The following is a 26,634-nucleotide window of genomic DNA, read 5'->3' on the forward strand; positions in this document are numbered from 1 at the left end:
TTGAACTTTGCGACCTTTTGCCACATTTCAGGCTTCAAACATAAAGATATAAAAATGTATTTTTTTGTGAAGAATCAACAACAAGTGGGACACAATCATGAAGTGGAATGACATTTATTGGATATTTCAAACTTTTTTAACAAATCAAAAACTGAAAAATTGGGCGTGCAAAATTATTCAGCCCCTTTACTTTCAGTGCAGCAAACTCTCTCCAGAAGTTCAGTGAGGATCTCTGAATGATCCAATGTTGACCTAAATGACTAATGATGATACATACAATCCACCTGTGTGTAATCAAGTCTCCGTATAAATGCACCTGCACTGTGATAGTCTCAGAGGTCCGTTAAAAGCGCAGAGAGCATCATGAAGAACAAGGAACACACCAGGCAGGTCCGAGATACTGTTGTGAAGAAGTTTAAAGTCGGATTTGGATACAAAAAGATTTCCCAAGCTTTAAACATCCCAAGGAGCACTGTGCAAGCGATAATATTGAAATGGAAGGAGTATCAGACCACTGCAAATCTACCAAGACCTGGCCGTCCCTCTAAACTTTCAGCTCATACAAGGAGAAGACTGATCAGAGATGCAGCCAAGAGGCCCATGATCACTCTGGATGAACTGCAGAGATCTACAGCTGAGGTGGGAGACTCTGTCCATAGGACAACAATCAGTCGTATATTGCACAAATCTGGCCTTTATGGAAGAGTGGCAAGAAGAAAGCTATTTCTTAAAGATATCCATAAAAAGTGTCGGTTAAAGTTTGCCACAAGCCACCTGGGAGACACACCAAACGTGGAAGAAGGTGCTCTGGTCAGATGAAACCAAAATTTAACTTTTTGGCAACAATGCAAAACGTTATGTTTGGCGTAAAAGCAACACACCATCCCCACTGTCAAACATGGTGGTGGCAGCATCATGGTTTGGGCCTGCTTTTCTTCAGCTGGGACAGGGAAGATGGTTAAAATTGATGGGAAGATGGATGGAGCCAAATACAGGACCATTCTGGAAGAAAACCTGATGGAGTCTGCAAAAGACCTGAGACTGGGACGGAGATTTGTCTTCAAACCTGTCTGATTAGAATGAATAATGTACGACAATACCTTTTTAATTCTATGCGCGATGCATTTTGCTATACTTTTAAAAAAATGGACTGGATCTTTATATTTACCACTTGGATCCTGTTTCAGTAATAATGAAATAAGAACATCTTGTTGAGTGTGAAATTCTACAATTTATAGGAGTTAACACATGCTAATAACGGTTCTCTGAGAATATCTATTTTTTGGGGGGTATACCTCAACTGGTATACCATCCAGTCCTGGAGTTTTCCAGGACTTTAAGGCTTTAATTGCATCAATAAGTTCCTCCTCTCTAATTTGGCCTTAACATGAGTCTTTCTGTACAGCTCTTCATTTCACATAATTAATAGAAAAAAAATACATACAATTAGCTTCGGTTAGAGGAGATGTAGGAGACTGAAACTGAAACATATGCTTAAAGTATTTTGCTTCCTCTTTCATGATATTGTTTGGTGAATCATGGGTGGCTCAGTAATTTGTAACAAGTTTCAATAAAATCTTTTTGGTAGCATTTCTATGTTGAAGATTTAAAAAATAATTTGGCTTTTTTCTCCCATATTCCATCCAGTTAGCTTTATTTTTTATCATATTTTACACTTGATCTTTATTGAATAAGTTCCTCAATAGCTTATTCTGAGCGTCTATGGTACAGTTGTTATTGTAATATATCTGCTCTTTCCATTTCCTTTGTTAATATGGACTCTTTTGCCCTAAATTGCTTTTGTTTTAGAGATGGGTACTGAATTGCATGGCCTCTAAAGGCACATTTGTCACGACTCCTTCCCGTTCGGGTGGCGCTCGGCGGTCGTCGTCACCGGCCTACTAGCTGCCACTGATTCTTTCCTCCCCCTCCTTGTCTGTTTATTGGTTACACCTGTTGTGTATTTGCTGATTAGTTGGGCTTTATTAGCCAGCCGGCCCGCCTGCTCTTTGTGCGGGCTTGTTTTGTGTAACTTGTGTGCACGGCTGTGGGTTACGTGTTTCCCATTTCGTGGGTTTTGCTGGACAGTTTAAGTCCCCGTGTTTGGGGCGTTTGTTTTGTTATACGCCCTGTGTTTTCGTGGGGTTGTGCATTAAAGTAGCACTACCCTGAACTCTCTGCTTCCTGCACCTGACTTCTCACCCACTACACCCAGAACGTTACAACATTTAAAAATGTCCCATACAATAAGGGGATCTGCTGTACCTATGTTATGTCGGGAAAAGTCTGTTATAAATTACTCTGTCCTAATTAAAAGCAAGTTATCCTCAAATAGGCTTGATTAGATTTCCAATATCCTCGCCCACGTGGAAATTCTGTAAGAGTAATATATATGCCAATTATGTGATGGTTCGCCACATTCTGTCCCCTATGAACACTTTTGTTAAACTTTTGACGAGAATTACATAAGAAAGTAGTCAAGGCGACTAGCTTGATTGAGCCTTCGCCATGTATATCTCACTAGGTCAGGATATTTAAGCCTCCATATATCCACTAGTTCCAATATATCCATGACATTCATGATTTCTTTAAGAGCATGAGGGTGATTGTTTGTAGTGTGATTTCTTTAAGAGCATGAGGGTGATAGTTTGTAGTGTGATTTCTTTAAGTGCATGAGGGTGATAGTTTGTAGTGTGATTTCTTTAAGAGCCTGAGGGTGATAGATTGTAGTATGATTTCCTTTATGGTCCATAGAGCTATTTAAACCTTTTTATAATCTCCTACCATAATAATAGAGTATTGCATTGCTTGTAGGTTTGATCAATTATTGTAGATATTTTCAAAGAAGCATGGATCAATAATTATTTGGAACGTATAGGTTAATAAAGCCATAACTGTTTATGGTCCAGTAACATATTTAAAATCATCCATCTACCTTTAGGATCTGTTTGTCTTTCCTGGTTGAGGGTTGATGAGAGATCAACTGCTTCTCTACTAGTTTTCATGAGAAGTGTTGCTGTAATGAAAATTCCAGATGATCTGCAAAATATTGAAGAATCTACAATATGACATATTTTTTGATTTGTTTAACACTTTTTTGGTTACTAGATGATTCCATGTGTGTTATTTCATAGTTTTATATGTTCACTAATATTCTACAATATAGAAAATAGTAAAAATTAAGAAAAACCCTTGAATGAGAAGATGTGTCCAAACTTTTGACTGGTACTGTATCTCTTGCTTTATTTCTCTCTTTCACACACACACACACACACACACACACACACACACACACACACACACACACACACACACACACACATCTCTCCTCATCTCTGTACACTGGTTTCCTGGGCAGACTCAGGACCTCAAACCCCCGGTGCTCATAGGATATTGTGTGCATGCCTGGCCCCACAAAGACCTCCATTCAGCCGCCCTCATGCTTGACCTCTCGGGGGTCAGTGCTCTGCTTTGTGCCCCGCGACCCCACCGCGACCTGTGGTCACCCCCAGAGGTCAGGAGGTCAAATCCAGATGCCTGTGTCTAATTTCACCCGACTGGGTTATCCTCCCAAATCTGCCCTGAAATGTGCCATCTGAAAAATCCCCCCAACTACAACTGCTGCCCATGTACCTTGTCCTGCCTCTGCCAGTCTTGCCAAGGCAACTACCCTCGATATCTGCTCGCACCTACCAGCCTCACACACACACACACACACACACACACACACCAGCCCTATCCCAACCCAGGTCATGGACCTGCCTTGAGGGATTAGGTGTGGACAGACAGGACCCTCCAGCCAATCAACCAGTCTGTCACATTGATTTTGAGGGGTCACTGGAGCACAATGTCCAGGCTTTTCCTGTCTTAACCTCCCCTACCTCCCTGACGCACACACACACACATGCTCGCACATTATCACAGACACACACTCACTCACTCACACATGCTCTCTCTCCCCTTCTCTCCCACCCCCCAAAGCTCCATCGGATCCCTGCCTCTCAAATCCCCTTCCCCAGAGACCAGAGCCCTAGCTGGGGTAAAGTGGTCAGGTCATTCCCCTCCCTTGGTCCCCCACCTTTTTAGCCAGACAACAAAATAACCACCTCAACAGAGCTAAGGTTCAGGTTGGATGTTAACCTTAACCAAATTGACCCATGATCAGTTTACCCTCCCCCAATCCTAACCGTAACATTAGGAAGAAACACACAAAATTTACCTCGAATCCGCGTCTAGGGAACCTAGTAGAAACCTCTTTCAGAGTCAGGATTCTATTGCTCTGATTCCAGCTCCCACATCAACCATTCCTGTTTTCCCGTCCTCCTGGAATCTCTAAGGGATTTAGAAAAACAGAACATCATGGATGTCATCTGTATGTTTGTCGCTTTCACTTAATTTGGGACGAGTTGTGGCTGTGTGTTTGTGATGATAACAAAGTCTCTTACTGTAGGCCTATTCAATCTCTGCCTGCACTTTGTAAATAGAAAGTAATTATGAAAAATGGCTACACCATGATCATGTGACAAATGTGTAATTTCTCAGATGTTATACACTAACTGAAAAATGCCAGACAGTCATTCGTAACATGAACCTGGAGTTTTTTTTTCAAGTTGTCACGGCTGCTTAAAGGCAATTAATGTATTGCATCTTGGGACACTACCCTTTTGAAATGCAGTAACACGGCTGGCCACTAGAGGGCACCCAAGCCTTCCAAATGCATCACGAGACACAGTTGTTATACTTTGATTGTTGTATTGCCAGGAGTTGTCGAGCGAGATTCATACTTCCTGGTCAAGCGTTCAGGAAAAAGTGATTTTCGAAGCTTTTGTAGTCGTCTGTTTCATGGTAAATATATAAAATGTTATGTGATGGATATACATTTATAACGCTATTTTCCAACACAGTGGATCAAAGTAGAATAATCACCGATGATAACATAGCTAATACGATAGCTACGTACGGTTAACCAGTTTTTGTAACAACAGTTCGATTTCCTTTCAGTTGTCAAACTGTCCTTTTAAACGCACATGCACCATGCAGATGAACGTACTTTATTTAATCGAAATGTCTCATACATATTTTAGCTGAATGATCTAGTTTGCCTGATCGGTAGATGCAGTGATGTTTTGTTGTTGTTTCTCCAAGTTCGCTAGCCTACAAGCGTCACGTCACAAACACTTGAGGGATACGTTTTGGAAAAAGCAAACCAGTCACCGGATTCAACTACTGTCATCATCGCAACTTGGACCAGATAACGGCCGCCACTGCTAGCGATTTCCTGTTCTCAACGTAGCTAGCTAGTTCGGTGAACGGTTTTGGGTGGTGAAAAACATCGAACCGTGCAAAATGACGGTGGCGGCTTCAAACTGGGGTTTGATCACGAACGTGGTCAACAGCATCGTTGGAGTGAGCGTGCTGACCATGCCTTTCTGTTTCAAACAGGTACCGCTATCTCACACCGGCCAAACGAGTATTCCTATAGCAGATCTAGTTTTTTATACAGTGTGTATAACTAATTTGTGAACTCACGATAACCTACTGGTGTGACATATGACAGTGAAGAAGGCATTATATGTTCCGTTTTTACCTTTCCACGCATCCTAACAGGTGTAATATACAGGCTGTGGATCCATTTTATTTCTTATGTTAACGCCTTTGTATTGAATTGCCCCTTTAGTCCCTCGTCATGCACCTGTCAATATGAAATGTGTATGACAGATTGCCTTATTTGCTGAGTTTTGACATCTCCCTCTCTCTGTTTCTCTCTAGTGTGGGATAGTGCTGGGGACTCTGTTGCTGTTCTTCTGTTCGTGGATGACCCACAAGTCATGTATGTTTCTGGTCTACACGGCCAGCAGCACCAAACGCAGGACCTATGCTGGCCTAGCGTTCCATGCCTATGGTAAACCAGGAAAAACACTGGTGGAGACCAGGTAGGTGTCCTTTCCTTTGAGAGCCAATGCTTTTGCAGTTAGGGCTGTCCCTGAATACAAACAGACAGACAGTTAGGGCTGTCCCTGAATACAAACAGACAGACAGTTAGGGCTGTCCCTGAATACAAACAGACAGACAGTTAGGGCTGTCCCTGAATACAAACAGACAGACAGTTAGGGCTGTCCCTGAATACAAACAGACAGACAGTTAGGGCTGTCCCTGAAAACAAACAGACAGACAGTTAGGGCTGTCCCTGAATACAAACAGACAGACAGTTAGGGCTGTCCCTGAATACAAACAGACAGACAGTTAGGGCAGTCCCTGAATACAAACAGACAGACAGTTAGGGCTGTCCCTGAATACAAACAGACAGACAGTTAGGGCTGTCCCTGAATACAAACAGACAGACAGTTAGGGCTGTCCCTGAATACAAACAGACAGACAGTTAGGGCTGTCCCTGAATACAAACAGACAGACAGTTAGGGCTGTCCCTGAATACAAACAGACAGACAGTTAGGGCTGTCCCTGAATACAAACAGACAGACAGTTAGGGCTGTCCCTGAATACAAACAGACAGACAGTTAGGGCTGTCCCTGAATACAAACAGACAGACAGTTAGGGCTGTCCCTGAATACAAACAGACAGACAGTTAGGGCTGTCCCTGAATACAAACAGACAGACAGTTAGGGCTGTCCCTGAATACAAACAGACAGACAGTTAGGGCTGTCCCTGAATACAAACAGACAGACAGTTAGGGCTGTCCCTGAATACAAACAGACAGACAGTTAGGGCTGTCCCTGAATACAAACAGACAGACAGTTAGGGCTGTCCCTGAATACAAACAGACAGACAGTTAGGGCTGTCCCTGAATACAAACAGACAGACAGTTAGGGCTGTCCCTGAATACAAACAGACAGACAGTTAGGGCTGTCCCTGAATACAAACAGACAGACAGTTAGGGCTGTCCCTGAATACAAACAGACAGACAGTTAGGGCTGTCCCTGAATACAAACAGACAGACAGTTAGGGCTGTCCCTGAATACAAACAGACAGACAGTTAGGGCTGTCCCTGAATACAAACAGACAGACAGTTAGGGCTGTCCCTGAATACAAACAGACAGACAGTTAGGGCTGTCCCTGAATACAAACAGACAGACAGTTAGGGCTGTCCCTGAATACAAACAGACAGACAGTTAGGGCTGTCCCTGAATACAAACAGACAGACAGTTAGGGCTGTCCCTGAATACAAACAGACAGACAGTTAGGGCTGTCCCTGAATACAAACAGACAGACAGTTAGGGCTGTCCCTGAATACAAACAGACAGACAGTTAGGGCTGTCCCTGAATACAAACAGACAGACAGTTAGGGCTGTCCCTGAATACAAACAGACAGACAGTTAGGGCTGTCCCTGAATACAAACAGACAGACAGTTAGGGCTGTCCCTGAATACAAACAGACAGACAGTTAGGGCTGTCCCTGAATACAAACAGACAGACAGTTAGGGCTGTCCCTGAATACAAACAGACAGACAGTTAGGGCTGTCCCTGAATACAAACAGACAGACAGTTAGGGCTGTCCCTGAATACAAACAGACAGACAGTTAGGGCTGTCCCTGAATACAAACAGACAGACAGTTAGGGCTGTCCCTGAATACAAACAGACAGACAGTTAGGGCTGTCCCTGAATACAAACAGACAGACAGTTAGGGCTGTCCCTGAATACAAACAGACAGACAGTTAGGGCTGTCCCTGAATACAAACAGACAGACAGTTAGGGCTGTCCCTGAATACAAACAGACAGACAGTTAGGGCTGTCCCTGAATACAAACAGACAGACAGTTAGGGCTGTCCCTGAATACAAACAGACAGACAGTTAGGGCTGTCCCTGAATACAAACAGACAGACAGTTAGGGCTGTCCCTGAATACAAACAGACAGACAGTTAGGGCTGTCCCTGAATACAAACAGACAGACAGTTAGGGCTGTCCCTGAATACAAACAGACAGACAGTTAGGGCTGTCCCTGAATACAAACAGACAGACAGTTAGGGCTGTCCCTGAATACAAACAGACAGACAGTTAGGGCTGTCCCTGAATACAAACAGACAGACAGTTAGGGCTGTCCCTGAATACAAACAGACAGACAGTTAGGGCTGTCCCTGAATACAAACAGACAGACAGTTAGGGCTGTCCCTGAATACAAACAGACAGACAGTTAGGGCTGTCCCTGAATACAAACAGACAGACAGTTAGGGCTGTCCCTGAATACAAACAGACAGACAGTTAGGGCTGTCCCTGAATACAAACAGACAGACAGTTAGGGCTGTCCCTGAATACAAACAGACAGACAGTTAGGGCTGTCCCTGAATACAAACAGACAGACAGTTAGGGCTGTCCCTGAATACAAACAGACAGACAGTTAGGGCTGTCCCTGAATACAAACAGACAGACAGTTAGGGCTGTCCCTGAATACAAACAGACAGACAGTTAGGGCTGTCCCTGAATACAAACAGACAGACAGTTAGGGCTGTCCCTGAATACAAACAGACAGACAGTTAGGGCTGTCCCTGAATACAAACAGACAGACAGTTAGGGCTGTCCCTGAATACAAACAGACAGACAGTTAGGGCTGTCCCTGAATACAAACAGACAGACAGTTAGGGCTGTCCCTGAATACAAACAGACAGACAGTTAGGGCTGTCCCTGAATACAAACAGACAGACAGTTAGGGCTGTCCCTGAATACAAACAGACAGACAGTTAGGGCTGTCCCTGAATACAAACAGACAGACAGTTAGGGCTGTCCCTGAATACAAACAGACAGACAGTTAGGGCTGTCCCTGAATACAAACAGACAGACAGTTAGGGCTGTCCCTGAATACAAACAGACAGACAGTTAGGGCTGTCCCTGAATACAAACAGACAGACAGTTAGGGCTGTCCCTGAATACAAACAGACAGACAGTTAGGGCTGTCCCTGAATACAAACAGACAGACAGTTAGGGCTGTCCCTGAATACAAACAGACAGACAGTTAGGGCTGTCCCTGAATACAAACAGACAGACAGTTAGGGCTGTCCCTGAATACAAACAGACAGACAGTTAGGGCTGTCCCTGAATACAAACAGACAGACAGTTAGGGCTGTCCCTGAATACAAACAGACAGACAGTTAGGGCTGTCCCTGAATACAAACAGACAGACAGTTAGGGCTGTCCCTGAATACAAACAGACAGACAGTTAGGGCTGTCCCTGAATACAAACAGACAGACAGTTAGGGCTGTCCCTGAATACAAACAGACAGACAGTTAGGGCTGTCCCTGAATACAAACAGACAGACAGTTAGGGCTGTCCCTGAATACAAACAGACAGACAGTTAGGGCTGTCCCTGAATACAAACAGACAGACAGTTAGGGCTGTCCCTGAATACAAACAGACAGACAGTTAGGGCTGTCCCTGAATACAAACAGACAGACAGTTAGGGCTGTCCCTGAATACAAACAGACAGACAGTTAGGGCTGTCCCTGAATACAAACAGACAGACAGTTAGGGCTGTCCCTGAATACAAACAGACAGACAGTTAGGGCTGTCCCTGAATACAAACAGACAGACAGTTAGGGCTGTCCCTGAATACAAACAGACAGACAGTTAGGGCTGTCCCTGAATACAAACAGACAGACAGTTAGGGCTGTCCCTGAATACAAACAGACAGACAGTTAGGGCTGTCCCTGAATACAAACAGACAGACAGTTAGGGCTGTCCCTGAATACAAACAGACAGACAGTTAGGGCTGTCCCTGAATACAAACAGACAGACAGTTAGGGCTGTCCCTGAATACAAACAGACAGACAGTTAGGGCTGTCCCTGAATACAAACAGACAGACAGTTAGGGCTGTCCCTGAATACAAACAGACAGACAGTTAGGGCTGTCCCTGAATACAAACAGACAGACAGTTAGGGCTGTCCCTGAATACAAACAGACAGACAGTTAGGGCTGTCCCTGAATACAAACAGACAGACAGTTAGGGCTGTCCCTGAATACAAACAGACAGACAGTTAGGGCTGTCCCTGAATACAAACAGACAGACAGTTAGGGCTGTCCCTGAATACAAACAGACAGACAGTTAGGGCTGTCCCTGAATACAAACAGACAGACAGTTAGGGCTGTCCCTGAATACAAACAGACAGACAGTTAGGGCTGTCCCTGAATACAAACAGACAGACAGTTAGGGCTGTCCCTGAATACAAACAGACAGACAGTTAGGGCTGTCCCTGAATACAAACAGACAGACAGTTAGGGCTGTCCCTGAATACAAACAGACAGACAGTTAGGGCTGTCCCTGAATACAAACAGACAGACAGTTAGGGCTGTCCCTGAATACAAACAGACAGACAGTTAGGGCTGTCCCTGAATACAAACAGACAGACAGTTAGGGCTGTCCCTGAATACAAACAGACAGACAGTTAGGGCTGTCCCTGAATACAAACAGACAGACAGTTAGGGCTGTCCCTGAATACAAACAGACAGACAGTTAGGGCTGTCCCTGAATACAAACAGACAGACAGTTAGGGCTGTCCCTGAATACAAACAGACAGACAGTTAGGGCTGTCCCTGAATACAAACAGACAGACAGTTAGGGCTGTCCCTGAATACAAACAGACAGACAGTTAGGGCTGTCCCTGAATACAAACAGACAGACAGTTAGGGCTGTCCCTGAATACAAACAGACAGACAGTTAGGGCTGTCCCTGAATACAAACAGACAGACAGTTAGGGCTGTCCCTGAATACAAACAGACAGACAGTTAGGGCTGTCCCTGAATACAAACAGACAGACAGTTAGGGCTGTCCCTGAATACAAACAGACAGACAGTTAGGGCTGTCCCTGAATACAAACAGACAGACAGTTAGGGCTGTCCCTGAATACAAACAGACAGACAGTTAGGGCTGTCCCTGAATACAAACAGACAGACAGTTAGGGCTGTCCCTGAATACAAACAGACAGACAGTTGGGGCTGTCCCTGAATACAAACAGACAGACAGTTGGGGCTGTCCCTGAATACAAACAGACAGACAGTTGGGGCTGTCCCTGAATACAAACAGACAGACAGTTGGGGCTGTCCCTGAATACAAACAGACAGACAGTTGGGGCTGTCCCTGAATACAAACAGACAGACAGTTGGGGCTGTCCCTGAATACAAACAGACAGACAGTTGGGGCTGTCCCTGAATACAAACAGACAGACAGTTGGGGCTGTCCCTGAATACAAACAGACAGACAGTTGGGGCTGTCCCTGAATACAAACAGACAGACAGTTGGGGCTGTCCCTGAATACAAACAGACAGACAGTTAGGGGCTGTCCCTGAATACAAACAGACAGACAGTTAGGGCTGTCCCTGAATACAAACAGACAGACAGTTAGGGCTGTCCCTGAATACAAACAGACAGACAGTTAGGGCTGTCCCTGAATACAAACAGACAGACAGTTAGGGCTGTCCCTGAATACAAACAGACAGACAGTTAGGGCTGTCCCTGAATACAAACAGACAGACAGTTAGGGCTGTCCCTGAATACAAACAGACAGACAGTTAGGGCTGTCCCTGAATACAAACAGACAGACAGTTAGGGCTGTCCCTGAATACAAACAGACAGACAGTTAGGGCTGTCCCTGAATACAAACAGACAGACAGTTAGGGCTGTCCCTGAATACAAACAGACAGACAGTTAGGGCTGTCCCTGAATACAAACAGACAGACAGTTAGGGCTGTCCCTGAATACAAACAGACAGACAGTTAGGGCTGTCCCTGAATACAAACAGACAGACAGTTAGGGCTGTCCCTGAATACAAACAGACAGACAGTTAGGGCTGTCCCTGAATACAAACAGACAGACAGTTAGGGCTGTCCCTGAATACAAACAGACAGACAGTTAGGGCTGTCCCTGAATACAAACAGACAGACAGTTAGGGCTGTCCCTGAATACAAACAGACAGACAGTTAGGGCTGTCCCTGAATACAAACAGACAGACAGTTAGGGCTGTCCCTGAATACAAACAGACATGACAGTTAGGGCTGTCCCTGAATACAAACAGACTGACAGTTAGGGCTGTCCCTGAATACAAACAGACTGACAGTTAGGGCTGTCCCTGAATACAAACAGACATGACAGTTAGGGCTGTCCCTGAATACAAACAGACTGACAGTTAGGGCTGTCCCTGAATACAAACAGACATGACAGTTAGGGCTGTCCCTGAATACAAACAGACAGACAGTTAGGGCTGTCCCTGAATACAAACAGACAGACAGTTAGGGCTGTCCCTGAATACAAACAGACAGACAGTTAGGGCTGTCCCTGAATACAAACAGACAGACAGTTAGGGCTGTCCCTGAATACAAACAGACAGACAGTTAGGGCTGTCCCTGAATACAAACAGACAGACAGTTAGGGCTGTCCCTGAATACAAACAGACAGACAGTTAGGGCTGTCCCTGAATACAAACAGACAGACAGTTAGGGCTGTCCCTGAATACAAACAGACAGACAGTTAGGGCTGTCCCTGAATACAAACAGACAGACAGTTAGGGCTGTCCCTGAATACAAACAGACAGACAGTTAGGGCTGTCCCTGAATACAAACAGACAGACAGTTAGGGCTGTCCCTGAATACAAACAGACAGACAGTTAGGGCTGTCCCTGAATACAAACAGACAGACAGTTAGGGCTGTCCCTGAATACAAACAGACAGACAGTTAGGGCTGTCCCTGAATACAAACAGACAGACAGTTAGGGCTGTCCCTGAATACAAACAGACAGACAGTTAGGGCTGTCCCTGAATACAAACAGACAGACAGTTAGGGCTGTCCCTGAATACAAACAGACAGACAGTTAGGGCTGTCCCTGAATACAAACAGACAGACAGTTAGGGCTGTCCCTGAATACAAACAGACAGACAGTTAGGGCTGTCCCTGAATACAAACAGACAGACAGTTAGGGCTGTCCCTGAATACAAACAGACAGACAGTTAGGGCTGTCCCTGAATACAAACAGACAGACAGTTAGGGCTGTCCCTGAATACAAACAGACAGACAGTTAGGGCTGTCCCTGAATACAAACAGACAGACAGTTAGGGCTGTCCCTGAATACAAACAGACAGACAGTTAGGGCTGTCCCTGAATACAAACAGACAGACAGTTAGGGCTGTCCCTGAATACAAACAGACAGACAGTTAGGGCTGTCCCTGAATACAAACAGACAGACAGTTAGGGCTGTCCCTGAATACAAACAGACAGACAGTTAGGGCTGTCCCTGAATACAAACAGACAGACAGTTAGGGCTGTCCCTGAATACAAACAGACAGACAGTTAGGGCTGTCCCTGAATACAAACAGACAGACAGTTAGGGCTGTCCCTGAATACAAACAGACAGACAGTTAGGGCTGTCCCTGAATACAAACAGACAGACAGTTAGGGCTGTCCCTGAATACAAACAGACAGACAGTTAGGGCTGTCCCTGAATACAAACAGACAGACAGTTAGGGCTGTCCCTGAATACAAACAGACAGACAGTTAGGGCTGTCCCTGAATACAAACAGACAGACAGTTAGGGCTGTCCCTGAATACAAACAGACAGACAGTTAGGGCTGTCCCTGAATACAAACAGACAGACAGTTAGGGCTGTCCCTGAATACAAACAGACAGACAGTTAGGGCTGTCCCTGAATACAAACAGACAGACAGTTAGGGCTGTCCCTGAATACAAACAGACAGACAGTTAGGGCTGTCCCTGAATACAAACAGACAGACAGTTAGGGCTGTCCCTGAATACAAACAGACAGACAGTTAGGGCTGTCCCTGAATACAAACAGACAGACAGTTAGGGCTGTCCCTGAATACAAACAGACAGACAGTTAGGGCTGTCCCTGAATACAAACAGACAGACAGTTAGGGCTGTCCCTGAATACAAACAGACAGACAGTTAGGGCTGTCCCTGAATACAAACAGACAGACAGTTAGGGCTGTCCCTGAATACAAACAGACAGACAGTTAGGGCTGTCCCTGAATACAAACAGACAGACAGTTAGGGCTGTCCCTGAATACAAACAGACAGACAGTTAGGGCTGTCCCTGAATACAAACAGACAGACAGTTAGGGCTGTCCCTGAATACAAACAGACAGACAGTTAGGGCTGTCCCTGAATACAAACAGACAGACAGTTAGGGCTGTCCCTGAATACAAACAGACAGACAGTTAGGGCTGTCCCTGAATACAAACAGACAGACAGTTAGGGCTGTCCCTGAATACAAACAGACAGACAGTTAGGGCTGTCCCTGAATACAAACAGACAGACAGTTAGGGCTGTCCCTGAATACAAACAGACAGACAGTTAGGGCTGTCCCTGAATACAAACAGACAGACAGTTAGGGCTGTCCCTGAATACAAACAGACAGACAGTTAGGGCTGTCCCTGAATACAAACAGACAGACAGTTAGGGCTGTCCCTGAATACAAACAGACAGACAGTTAGGGCTGTCCCTGAATACAAACAGACAGACAGTTAGGGCTGTCCCTGAATACAAACAGACAGACAGTTAGGGCTGTCCCTGAATACAAACAGACAGACAGTTAGGGCTGTCCCTGAATACAAACAGACAGACAGTTAGGGCTGTCCCTGAATACAAACAGACAGACAGTTAGGGCTGTCCCTGAATACAAACAGACAGACAGTTAGGGCTGTCCCTGAATACAAACAGACAGACAGTTAGGGCTGTCCCTGAATACAAACAGACAGACAGTTAGGGCTGTTCCTGAATACAGACAGACAGACAGTTAGGGCTGTCCCTGAATACAGACAGACAGACAGTTAGGGCTGTCCCTGAATACAAACAGACAGACAGTTAGGGCTGTCCCTGAATACAAACAGACAGACAGTTAGGGCTGTCCCTGAATACAAACAGACAGACAGTTAGGGCTGTCCCTGAATACAAACAGACTGACAGTTAGGGCTGTCCCTGAATACAAACAGACAGACAGTTAGGGCTGTCCCTGAATACAAACAGACAGACAGTTAGGGCTGTCCCTGAATACAAACAGACAGACAGTTAGGGCTGTCCCTGAATACAAACAGACAGACAGTTAGGGCTGTCCCTGAATACAAACAGACAGACAGTTAGGGCTGTCCCTGAATACAAACAGACAGACAGTTAGGGCTGTCCCTGAATACAAACAGACAGACAGTTAGGGCTGTCCCTGAATACAAACAGACAGACAGTTAGGGCTGTCCCTGAATACAAACAGACAGACAGTTAGGACTGTCCCTGAATACAAACAGACAGACAGTTAGGGCTGTCCCTGAATACAAACAGACAGACAGTTAGGGCTGTCCCTGAATACAAACAGACAGACAGTTAGGGCTGTCCCTGAATACAAACAGACAGACAGTTAGGGCTGTCCCTGAAAACAAACAGACAGACAGTTAGGGCTGTCCCTGAATACAAACAGACAGACAGTTAGGGCTGTCCCTGAATACAAACAGACAGACAGTTAGGGCTGTCCCTGAATACAAACAGACAGACAGTTAGGGCTGTCCCTGAATACAAACAGACAGACAGTTAGGGCTGTCCCTGAATACAAACAGACAGACAGTTAGGGCTGTCCCTGAATACAAACAGACAGACAGTTAGGGCTGTCCCTGAAAACAAACAGACAGACAGTTAGGGCTGTCCCTGAATACAAACAGACAGACAGTTAGGGCTGTCCCTGAAAACAAACAGACAGACAGTTAGGGCTGTCCCTGAATACAAACAGACTGACAGTTAGGGCTGTCCCTGAATACAAACAGACTGACAGTTAGGGCTGTCCCTGAATACAAACAGACAGACAGTTAGGGCTGTCCCTGAAAACAAACAGACAGACAGTTAGGGCTGTCCCTGAATACAAACAGACAGACAGTTAGGGCTGTCCCTGAATACAAACAGACAGACAGTTAGGGCTGTCCCTGAATAAAAACAGACAGACAGTTAGGGCTGTCCCTGAAAACAAACAGACAGACAGTTAGGGCTGTCCCTGAATACAAACAGACAGACAGTTAGGGCTGTCCCTGAATACAAACAGACAGACAGTTAGGGCTGTCCCTGAATAAAAACAGACAGACAGTTAGGGCTGTCCCTGAATACAAACAGACAGACAGTTAGGGCTGTCCCTGAATACAAACAGACAGACAGTTAGGGCTGTCCCTGAATACAAACAGACAGACAGTTAGGGCTGTCCCTGAATACAAACAGACAGACAGTTAGGGCTGTCCCTGAATACAAACAGACAGACAGTTAGGGCTGTCCCTGAATACAAACAGACAGACAAGAGTTGTCTGTTCTTTTGACATATTGAAACGTGTATTTTCCATATTGACACTCCAATGTGTTTTATTCAAATCAAAATCAATTCAACTATATTCACTGAGCTTGTCTGATGTGTTAAGCACCTGGTTTGATTAAATCATTAAGACACAAATGACTAGAGGCCGACCAGCAAATGATTTGATTGTGCCGGACCTCAGACTTGCTGTGCTGTGTATTCTTTTTTTTAAAGACAGCGAGTGACTGACTAGCACCCGTTGTCTCTCTCCTCACTGCTGCAGCGACCACCACAGAACATCAACAGTGTTTATAGTGTTGTCTCTCTCTCCTCTCTGCTGCAGTGACCACCACAGAACATCAACAGTGTTTATAGTGTTGTCTCTCTCTCCTCTCTGCTGCAGCGACCACCACAGAACATCAACAGTGTTTATAGTGTTGTCTCTCTCTCCTCTCTGCTGCAGCGACCACCACAGAACATCAACAGTGTTTATAGTGTTGTCTCTCTCTCCTCTCTGCTGCAGCGACCACCACAGAACATCAACAGTGTTTATAGTGTTGTCTCTCTCTCCTCTCTGCTGCAGCGACCACCACATAACATCAACAGTGTTTATAGTGTTGTCTCTCTCTCCTCCCTGCTGCAGTGACCACCACAGAACATCAACAGTGTTTATAGTGTTGTCTCTCTCTCCTCTCTGCTGCAGCGACCACCACATAACATCAACAGTGTTTATAGTGTTGTCTCTCTCTCCTCCCTGCTGCAGCGACCACCACAGAACATCAACAGTGTTTATAGTGTTGTCTCTCTCTCCTCTCTGCTGCAGCGACCACCACAGAACATCAACAGTGTTTATAGTGTTGTCTCTCTCTCCTCTCTGCTGCAGCGACCACCACAGAACATCAACAGTGTTTATAGTGTTGTCTCTCTCTCCTCTCTGCTGCAGCGACCACCACAGAACATCAACAGTGTTTATAGTGTTGTCTCTCTCTCCTCTCTGCTGCAGCGACCACCACAGAACATCAACAGTGTTTATAGTGTTGTCTCTCTCTCCTCTCTGCTGCAGCGACCACCACAGAACATCAACAGTGTTTATAGTGTTGTCTCTCTCTCCTCTCTGCTGCAGCGACCACCACAGAACATCAACAGTGTTTATAGTGTTGTCTCTCTCTCCTCCCTGCTGCAGTGACCATCACAGAACATCAACAGTGTTTATAGTGTTGTCTCTCTCTCCTCTCTGCTGCAGCGACCACCACAGAACATCCACAGTGTTTATAGTGTTGTCTCTCTCCTCCCTGCTGCAGTGACCATCACAGAACATCAACAGTGTTTATAGTGTTGTCTCTCTCTCCTCTCTGCTGCAGCGACCACCACAGAACATCAAGTGTTTATAGTGTTGTCTCTCTCTCCTCTCTGCTGCAGCGACCACCACAGAACATCAACAGTGTTTATAGTGTTGTCTCTCTCTCCTCTCTGCTGCAGCGACCACCACAGAACATCAACAGTGTTTATAGTGTTGTCTCTCTCTCCTCTCTGCTGCAGCGACCACCACAGAACATCAACAGTGTTTATAGTGTTGTCTCTCTCTCCTCTCTGCTGCAGCGACCACCACAGAACATCAACAGTGTTTATAGTGTTGTCTCTCTCCTCCCTGCTGCAGTGACCACCACAGAACATCAACAGTGTTTATAGTGTTGTCTCTCTCTCCTCTCTGCTGCAGCGACCACCACAGAACATCAACAGTGTTTATAGTGTTGTCTCTCTCTCCTCTCTGCTGCAGCGACCACCACAGAACATCAACAGTGTTTATAGTGTTGTCTCTCTCTCCTCCCTGCTGCAGCGACCACCACAGAACATCAACAGACACTCTAATGTTCTTGTCCTCTTGCTCAGTTGTGCATCGGGGCCTCCCACTCTTTCTATTCTGGTTAGAGCCAGTTTGTGTTGTTCTGTGAAGGGAGTATTACACAGCGTTGTAAGAGATCTTCAGTTAGTTGGCAATTTCTCGCATGGAATAGCCTTCATTTCTCAGAGCAGGAATAGACAGACGAGTTTCAGAAGAAAGGTCTTTGTTTGTGACCCCAATCTTTTGAACAGTTGTGTGTGTGTAATATATATTATATTTATATATTATATGTATTGCTACTGCTCGACAAAATTAATCTAATCCTGGATTGCAATTGCAACACCTGGAGAAAACCTGTCTCCATCCCTATGGTGAAGCGTGGTGGTGGCAGCATCGTGTTGTGGGGATGGTTTTCAGTGGCAGGGACTGGGAGACTAGTCAGGATTGAGGGAAAGATGAATGGCGCAAAGTACAGAGGGATCCTTGAGAAAAACCTGCTCCAGAGTGCTCAGGACCGCAGACTGGGGCGAAGGTTCACCTTGCAACAGGACAACGACCCTAAGCACACAGCCAAGACAACGCAGAAGTGGCTTCGGGACAAGTCTCTGAACATCCTTGAATGGCCCAGCCAGAACCCGGACTTGAACCCGATCGAACATCTCTGGAGATACCTGAAAATATCTGTGCAGCAACGCTCCCAATCCAACCTGACAGAGATTGAGAGGATCCGCAGAGAAGAATGGGAGAAACTCCCCAAATACAGGTGTGCCAAGCTTGTGGCGTCATACCCAAGAAGACTCAAGGCTGTAATCGCTGCCAAAGGTGCTTCAACAAAGTACTGAGTAAAGGGTCTGAATACTCATGTAAATGTGATATTTCAGGGCCTCCCAAGTGACGCAGTGGTCTAAGACACTGCATCGCAGTGCTAGTTGTGCCACTAGAGATCCTTGTTCGAATGCAGGCTCTGTCACAGCCGGCAGCGACTGGGAACCCATTGGGGTGGCGCCCAATTGGCCAAGCGTCGTCCGGTTAGGGGAGGGTTTGGCCAGCAGGGATGTTCCTGTGTCATCGCACACTAGCGACTACTGTGGCGGGTCGGGCGCAATGCACGCTGACATGGTCGCCAGGTTTCCGTTGTTTCCTCTGACACATTGGTGCGGCTAGCTTCCGGGTTAAGCGTTGTGTCAAGAAGAAGTGCGGCTAGCTTCCGGGTTAAGCGAGCGTTGTGTCAAGAAGAAGTGCGGCTAGCTTCCGGGTTAAGCGTTGTGTCAAGAAGAAGTGCGGCTAGCTTCCGGGTTAAGCGAGCGTTGTGTCAAGAAGAAGTGCGGCTAGCTTCCGGGTTAAGCGAGCGTTGTGTCAAGAAGAAGTGCGGCTAGCTTCCGGGTTAAGCGAGTGTTGTGTCAAGAAGAAGTGCGGCTCGGCTGGGTCGTGTTTCGGAGGACACACGGTTCTTGACCTTCGCCTCTCCTGAGTCCATACGGGTTGCAGCGATGAGACAGGACTTTAACTACCAATTGGATACCGCGAAATTGGGGGGAAAAAGTTCATATTTCATTTTTTTTATATATATATATATATTTGCAAAAATGTATAAAAACCTGTCATTGTGGGGTATTGTGTGTAGATTGATTACATGTTTTCCTTCCCCCTCATCAATTTTAGAATAAGGCTGTAACGTAACAAAAGGTGGAAAACATTGAGGGGTCTGAATACTTCCTGAATGCACTGTATATCTTGTGTCTTTAGAGCCTCGCTATTGTCTAAATGTCGCTCTCACTTCGTCCCCTCTCTCTCCTGGTCTCTCTGTCTTTCTCTCTTTCTCTCTACAGTATGATAGGTCTGATGTTGGGGACCTGTATTGCCTTCTATGTCGTCATCGCTGACCTGGGCTCTAATTTCTTTGCCCAGTTGTTGGGCCTACCGGTAGGAGTCATGAGTTTTGAGTTACAGAATACAATCAGAGAATAGAACCAGAGAATATAATTCCTTTTTCCGTAACCTAGTTTACATATGAACAGCACATCATAAATCACCTGCATATAGACAAATTAGAATGTCATCATAAACAATACATAAACATTCATAAATGCTCTGATTGGATGTACACTCTCAGAACTGACCGTGTGATATGATTGGTCTGATTCGTTTCCTGTCCCACCCTCCCAGGGCTGCGTTCAGCACCAAAAAATGTATTTGTTCAATTAAACGGAAACGGTGCTGTACTTAACTACCAGTTGAAAAACTGGGAGGTTGTAGGTTGGGGAACGCTGCAATTTACATACTTCACTCATTACTTTAAGCCATGCCCGGCCATCACCCAGCCACGCCCAGCCATCACCCAGCCATCACCCAGCCATCACCCAGCCACGCCCAGCCATCACCCAGCCATCACCCAGCCACGCCCAGCCATCACCCAGCCACGCCCGGCCACGCCCAGCCATCACCCAGCCTCGCCCGCCATCACCCAGCCACGCCCAGCCATCACCCAGCCACGCCCAGCCATCGCCCGGCCACACCCCGCCATCACCCAGCCTCGCCCGGCCACACCCCGCCATCACCCAGCCACGCCCGGCCACACCCCGCCATCACCCAGCCACGCCCGGCCACACCCCGCCATCACCCAGCCACGCCCGGCCACACCCCGCCATCACCCCGCCACGCCCAGCCACACCCCGCCATCACCCAGCCACGCCCAGCCACGCCCAGCCACACCCCGCCATCACCCAGCCACGCCCAGCCACACCCCGCCATCACCCAGCCACACCCCGCCATCACCCAGCCACGCCAAGCCACACCCCGCCATCACCCAGCCTCGCCCAGCCACACCCCGCCATCACCCAGCCACGCCCAGCCACACCCCGCCATCACCCAGCCACGCCCAGCCACACCCCGCCATGCCCAGCCACACCCCGCCATCACCCAGCCACACCCTGCCATCACCCAGTCACACCCCGCCATCACCCAGCCACGCCCAGCCACACCCCGCCATCACCCAGCCACACCCCGCCATCACCCAGCCACGCCCTGCCATCACCCAGCCACGCCAAGCCACACCCCGCCATCACCCAGCCACGCCCAGCCACACCCCCCCATCACCAATGCACACCCAACAAAAGGAGCAATAATACCTCAGTCTATTCAAGAATGTACAAGAGGTTTTGGGGAAACGTGTCATTCAGTACAAACCGTTCCACAACGTAGCAAACATTCAATTGAACATTTCCATGTACTGTTGCTGATTGGTTTGAACTGACTGTATGTGTGATAGGATTGGTTAGAGCTTGTGTCCCGCCCTCTGCAGGTGACATTTGGTTTCCGTGTGCTGCTGCTGATGGCGGTGTCTCTGTTCATCGTGCTGCCTCTCAGTCTGCTGAGGAACATGATGTCATCTATCCAGTCCTTCTCTGCCATGGCCCTCATGTTCTACACGTTCTTCATGTTCACGGTGAGACCAAAACCACAGCGGGGAACGGGTAGGGGTACAGGACTGCCTGGTGTAAAAGAGAGTCCTGTTCAGATGGGGTAAATGTTCAGAGTTTTACTTACAGAAATGTAACTCAATAGATGACTCATTGTTTCTAATACCAAGTTTGATGATATGTTACCTTTCTTGTCCTGTTTCACACTGACAGAATAAGGGATGTGGACAGTGTGACTCCCTTGCCTTTTCTTTGACCCCATTGTGAAATGAATTGAGGTTGGGAGTGTTATTGTTGTTAATCTTGTTGTCGCTGTCTATTTCTGTAGTGTTTGCACTGCTTACACAGTTAGCCTTTAGTACTGCTACTGTAGTATAGTATAGCCTCGTAGTGCTATCATGTGCTCTGCCCCAACCTCCTGTAGTAAAACCATGACATCTCTACTGAACACCACTGTGAGTTGAGGTACTGTGGTGTCTGGGATTAGAACCAGACCCAGTCTTGGCCCCGACCACCGCCCACCCTGGTCCAGACCACTAACCCTCTAACTGTGATGTATTCCTTCCTCCTCTCCTCCTTCCTTCTCTCTCTCACTGTTGTTCCTGACTCTCTCCCTTCCTTGCCGACACCTCCTTTCCAATTCTCTCTACCTTCCTCTCTGTGACGGTTTCTCTCTACCTTCCTCTCTGTGACTGTTTCTCTCTACCTTCCTCTCTGTGACTGTTTCTCTCTACCTTCCTCTCTGTGACGGTTTCTCTCTACCGTCCTCTCTGTGACTGTTTCTCTCTACCTTCCTCTCTGTGACTGTTTCTCTCTACCTTCCTCTCTGTGACTGTTTCTCTCTACCTTCCTCTCTGTGACTGTTTCTCTCTACCTTCCTCTCTGTGACTGTTTCTCTCTACCTTCCTCTCTGTGACTGTTTCTCTCTACCTTCCTCTCTGCGACTGTTTCTCTCTACCTTCCTCTCTGCGACTGTTTCTCTCTACCTTCCACACTGCGACTGTTTCTCTCTACCTTCCACACTGCGACTGTTTCTCTCTACCTTCCACACTGCGACTGTTTCTCTCTACCTTCCACACTGCGACTGTTTCTCTCTACCTTCCACACTGCGACTGTTTCTCTCTACCTTCCACACTGCGACTGTTTCTCTCTACCTTCCTCTCTTATGTTGCTGCTGACTGCTGTCTGGCTGGCTGCTGTAGATAGTCATGTCTTCTCTGCGTTACGGCCTGATCTCAGGCTCCTGGTTCGAGCATGTTCATCTGTGGCGGGTCAGGGGCGTCATACAGTGCCTGCCCATTATCGCCACCACCTTCTGCTGTCACCCGTAAGTAACCATGGAAAGGACCCTTGAACCCCGACCTGGGGGAAGCTATCAACTCCAACGCTAAGGGGAAGAAATTCAACTCTCCCCCACTAATAGCCTCCTCCCTCTTAATCTCCAGTCCTCGCATTCCCATTTCCTGTCCCCTCTTCAAAGTTACTCTTTAGGTTGTTTGTGTTTCTGGTGTCTGGTTGGGAAGCAATGGGGTTTACAGTTGTTGCTCAACCTCTGCCCCCCTCAACTACCATCTTCTGATGTGGAGGATGCTCTTGGAGCTCTCTCTCTCTGGTCCTCTGGAGCTCAATATGGGAAGCAGATACACACCGTAAATGCCCCTCAGAAATACATACAGTGGGGCAAAATAGTTTTTAGTCAGCCACCAATTGTGCAAGTTCTCCCACTTAAAATGATGAGAGGCCTGTAATTTTCATCATAGGTATACTTTACTATGACAGACAAAATGAGAGAAAAAAATCTAGAAAATCACATTGTAGGATTTTTATTTAATTTATTTGCAAATTATGGTGGAAAATAATTATTTGGTCACCTACAAACAAGCAAGATTTCTGGCTCTCACAGACCTGTAACTTCTTCTTTAAGAGGCTCCTCTGTCCTCCACTCATTACCTGTATTAATGGCACCTGTTTGAACTTGTTATCAGTATAAAAGACACCTGTCCACAAACTCCACTATGGCCAAGACCAAAGACCTGTCAAAGGACACCAGAAACAAAATTGTAGACCTGCACCAGGCTGGGAAGACTGAATCTGCAATAGGTAAGCAGCTTGGTTTGAAGAAATCAACTGTGGGAGCAATTATTAGGAAATGGAAGACATACAAGACCACTGATAATCTCCCTCGATCTGGGGCTCCACACAAGATCTCACCCCGTGGGGTCAAAATGATCACAAGAACGGTGAGCAAATATCCCAGAACCACACGGGGGGACCTAGTGAATGACCTGCAGAGAGCTGGGACCAAAGTTACAAAGCCTACCATCAGTAACACACTACGCCGCCAGGAACTCAAATCCTGCAGTGACAGACGGGTCCCCCTGCTTAAGCCAGTACATGTCCAGCCCCGTCTGAAGTTTGCTAGAGAGCATTTGGATGATCCAAAAGAAGATTGGGAGAATGTCATATGGTCAGATGAAACCAAAATATAACTTTTTGGTAAAAACTCAACTCGTGTTTGGAGGACAAAGAATACGGAGTTGCATCCAAAGAACACCATACCTACTGTGAAGCATGGGGGTGGAAACATCATGCTTTGGGGCTGTTTTTTTGCAAAGGGACCAGGACAACTGATCCGTGTAAAGGAAAGAATGAATGGGGCCATTTTGCGTGAAAACATCCTTCCATCAGCAAGGGCATTGAAGATGAAACGTGGCTGGGTCTTTCAGCATGACAATGATCCCAAACACACCGCCCGGGCAACGAAGGAGTGGCTTCGTAAGAAGCATTTCAAGGTCCTGGAGTGGCCTAGCCAGTCTCCAGATCTCAACCCCGTAGAAAATCTTTGGAGGGAGTTGAAAGTCTGTGTTGCCTAACAACTGCTCCAAAACATCACTGCTCTAGAGGAGATCTGTATTGAGGAATGGGCCAAAATACCAGCAACCGTGTTTGATAACCTTGTGAAGAATTACAGAAAACGTTTGACCTCTGTCATTGCCAAAAAAGGGTACATAACAAAGTATTAAGATAAACTAAATCCCTCCCTCAGATGGTGCTGTCCTCATTCAAACACGGGCTACTCAGTGGCTTTTGGCTGGGGCGGGTCAGTATGGTGCGCTGGGACGGCATCTTTCGCTGCCTCCCTATCTGTGGCATGGCCTTCGCCTGTCAGTCGTAAGTACCTCCCAGTCCCTCTCCGCCCTTCCAGCTCATTAGTACGAATCGTATCCCGTAGCGCGTATTGTCTCCTGGTCCCTGAAAGGGTGATAGGATAGGGGTTGTGTTCATTAGGCATAAAAATGGGAGACACCGCCTTTTTTCAAATGGAGGGGTACCTACCTACCAATACATCTTAAAAGGTCCTGTTTTGTGCCAATTGAACATGACCTAGGTTGAATATAATAAAGGTTAGGACAAGTTATGATTCCATGTGGAAGCTTTTTGAGAAATAAAAAGATTCATGGGACCAGCACCGCAGCGACCTACCAGCACCGCAGCGACCTACCAGCATTGCAGCGACCTACCAGCACCGCAGCGACCTACCAGCACCGCAGCGACCTACTAGCACCACAGCGACCTACCAGCACCGCAGCGAACTACCAGCACCGCAGCGACCTACCAGCACCGCAGCGACCTACCAGCACCGCAGCGACCTACCAGCACCGCAGCGACCTACCAGCACCACAGCGACCTACCAGCACCGCAGCGAACTACCAGCACCGCAGCGAACTACCAGAACCCTCTACAAGCATAGCTAAACCAATTGTTGCAAAGTGTTATGGGATATTAGAACAGTGGTTCTTAACCTTGTTGGAGGTACTGAACCCCACCAATTTCATATGCGCATTCCCCGAACCCTTCTTAATTGGAATAATAAAATATGATTTAAAAAAAATTCAAAACATAGGTACATACACTGCCCAGCAACAGTCTCCATGAAGACGCTTCCAATGAGTCATCCGTTTCATAGAAAACGTTCCTATGTTGTCCAGCTGGGAGCGGCCGGTATCATTCATGCCTGACCTTTGACCTCCATGTAGCTGACTGGACTTCAATGAAGCGGCCGTCAACAGGCAGGGATGAGGGAGATTAGAGGAATATACACTGCTCAAAAAAATAAAGGGAACACTAAAATAACACATCCTAGATCTGAATGAAATATTCTTATTAAATACTTTTTTCTTTACATAGTTGAATGTGCTGACAACAAAATCACACAAATTATCAATGGAAATCAAATTTATCAACCCATGGAGGTCTGGATTTGGAGTCACACTCAAAATTAAAGTGGAAAACCACACTACAGGCTGATCCAACTTTGATGTAATGTCCTTAAAACAAGTCAAAATGAGGCTCAGTAGTTTGTGTTGCCTCCACGTGCCTGTATGACCTCCCTACAACGCCTGGGCATGCTCCTGATGAGGTGGCGGATGGTCTCCTGAGGGATCTCCTCCCAGACCTGGACTAAAGCATCCGCCAACTCCTGGACAGTCTGTGGTGCAATGTGGCGTTGGTGGATGGAGCGAGACATGATGTCCCAGATGTGCTCAATTTGTGGCCTGCTGGAGGTCACTTTGCAGCGCTCTAGCAGTGCTCCTCCTTGCACAAAGGCGGAGGTAGCGGTCCTGCTGCTGGGTTGTTGCCCTCCTACGGCCTCCTCCACGTCTCCTGATGTACTGGCCTGTCTCCTGGTAGCGCCTCCATGCTCTGGACACTACGCTGACAGACACAGCAAAGCTTCTTGCCACAATCCTGGATGAGCTGCACTACCTGAGACACTTGTGTGGGTTGTAGACTCCGTCTCATGCTACCACTAGAGTGAAAGTACCGCCAGCATTCAAAAGTGACCAAAACATCAGCCAGGAAGCATAGGAACTAGGAAGTGGTCTGTGGTCACCACCTGCAGAACCACTCCTTTATTGGGGGTGTCTTGCTAATTGCCTATAATTTCCACCTGTTGTCTATTCCATTTGCACAACAGCATGTGAAATTTATTGTCAGTCAGTGTTGCTTCCTAAGTGGACAGTTTGATTTAACACAAGTGTAATTGACATGGAGTTACATTGCGTTGTTTAAGTGTTCCCTTTATTTTTTTGAGCAGTGT

General features: G+C 46.7%; 1 protein-coding gene across 4 annotated transcripts in view; it reads left to right on the forward strand.

Moving 5' to 3' along the window:
* Positions 1 to 4,705: 4,705 nt before the first annotated feature.
* LOC110503021 (putative sodium-coupled neutral amino acid transporter 10) overlaps positions 4,706 to 26,634 on the forward strand; it is a 53,070-nt gene continuing 31,141 nt past the window's right edge. For all 4 annotated transcript variants that reach the window (XM_036960710.1, XM_036960712.1, XM_036960713.1 and 1 more), the window contains exons 1-6: positions 4,706 to 4,845; positions 5,146 to 5,442; positions 5,770 to 5,933; positions 19,944 to 20,037; positions 21,416 to 21,559; positions 22,736 to 22,860. In XM_036960710.1, coding sequence (XP_036816605.1) covers positions 5,347 to 5,442; positions 5,770 to 5,933; positions 19,944 to 20,037; positions 21,416 to 21,559; positions 22,736 to 22,860 — 623 coding nt within the window. In that variant the 5' untranslated portion in view covers positions 4,706 to 4,845; positions 5,146 to 5,346. The remainder of the gene's footprint in view (positions 4,846 to 5,145; positions 5,443 to 5,769; positions 5,934 to 19,943; positions 20,038 to 21,415; positions 21,560 to 22,735; positions 22,861 to 26,634) is intronic.

This window comes from Oncorhynchus mykiss, chromosome 23 (assembly GCF_013265735.2).
Source record: "Oncorhynchus mykiss isolate Arlee chromosome 23, USDA_OmykA_1.1, whole genome shotgun sequence".
Taxonomy (NCBI): Eukaryota; Metazoa; Chordata; class Actinopteri; order Salmoniformes; family Salmonidae; genus Oncorhynchus; species Oncorhynchus mykiss.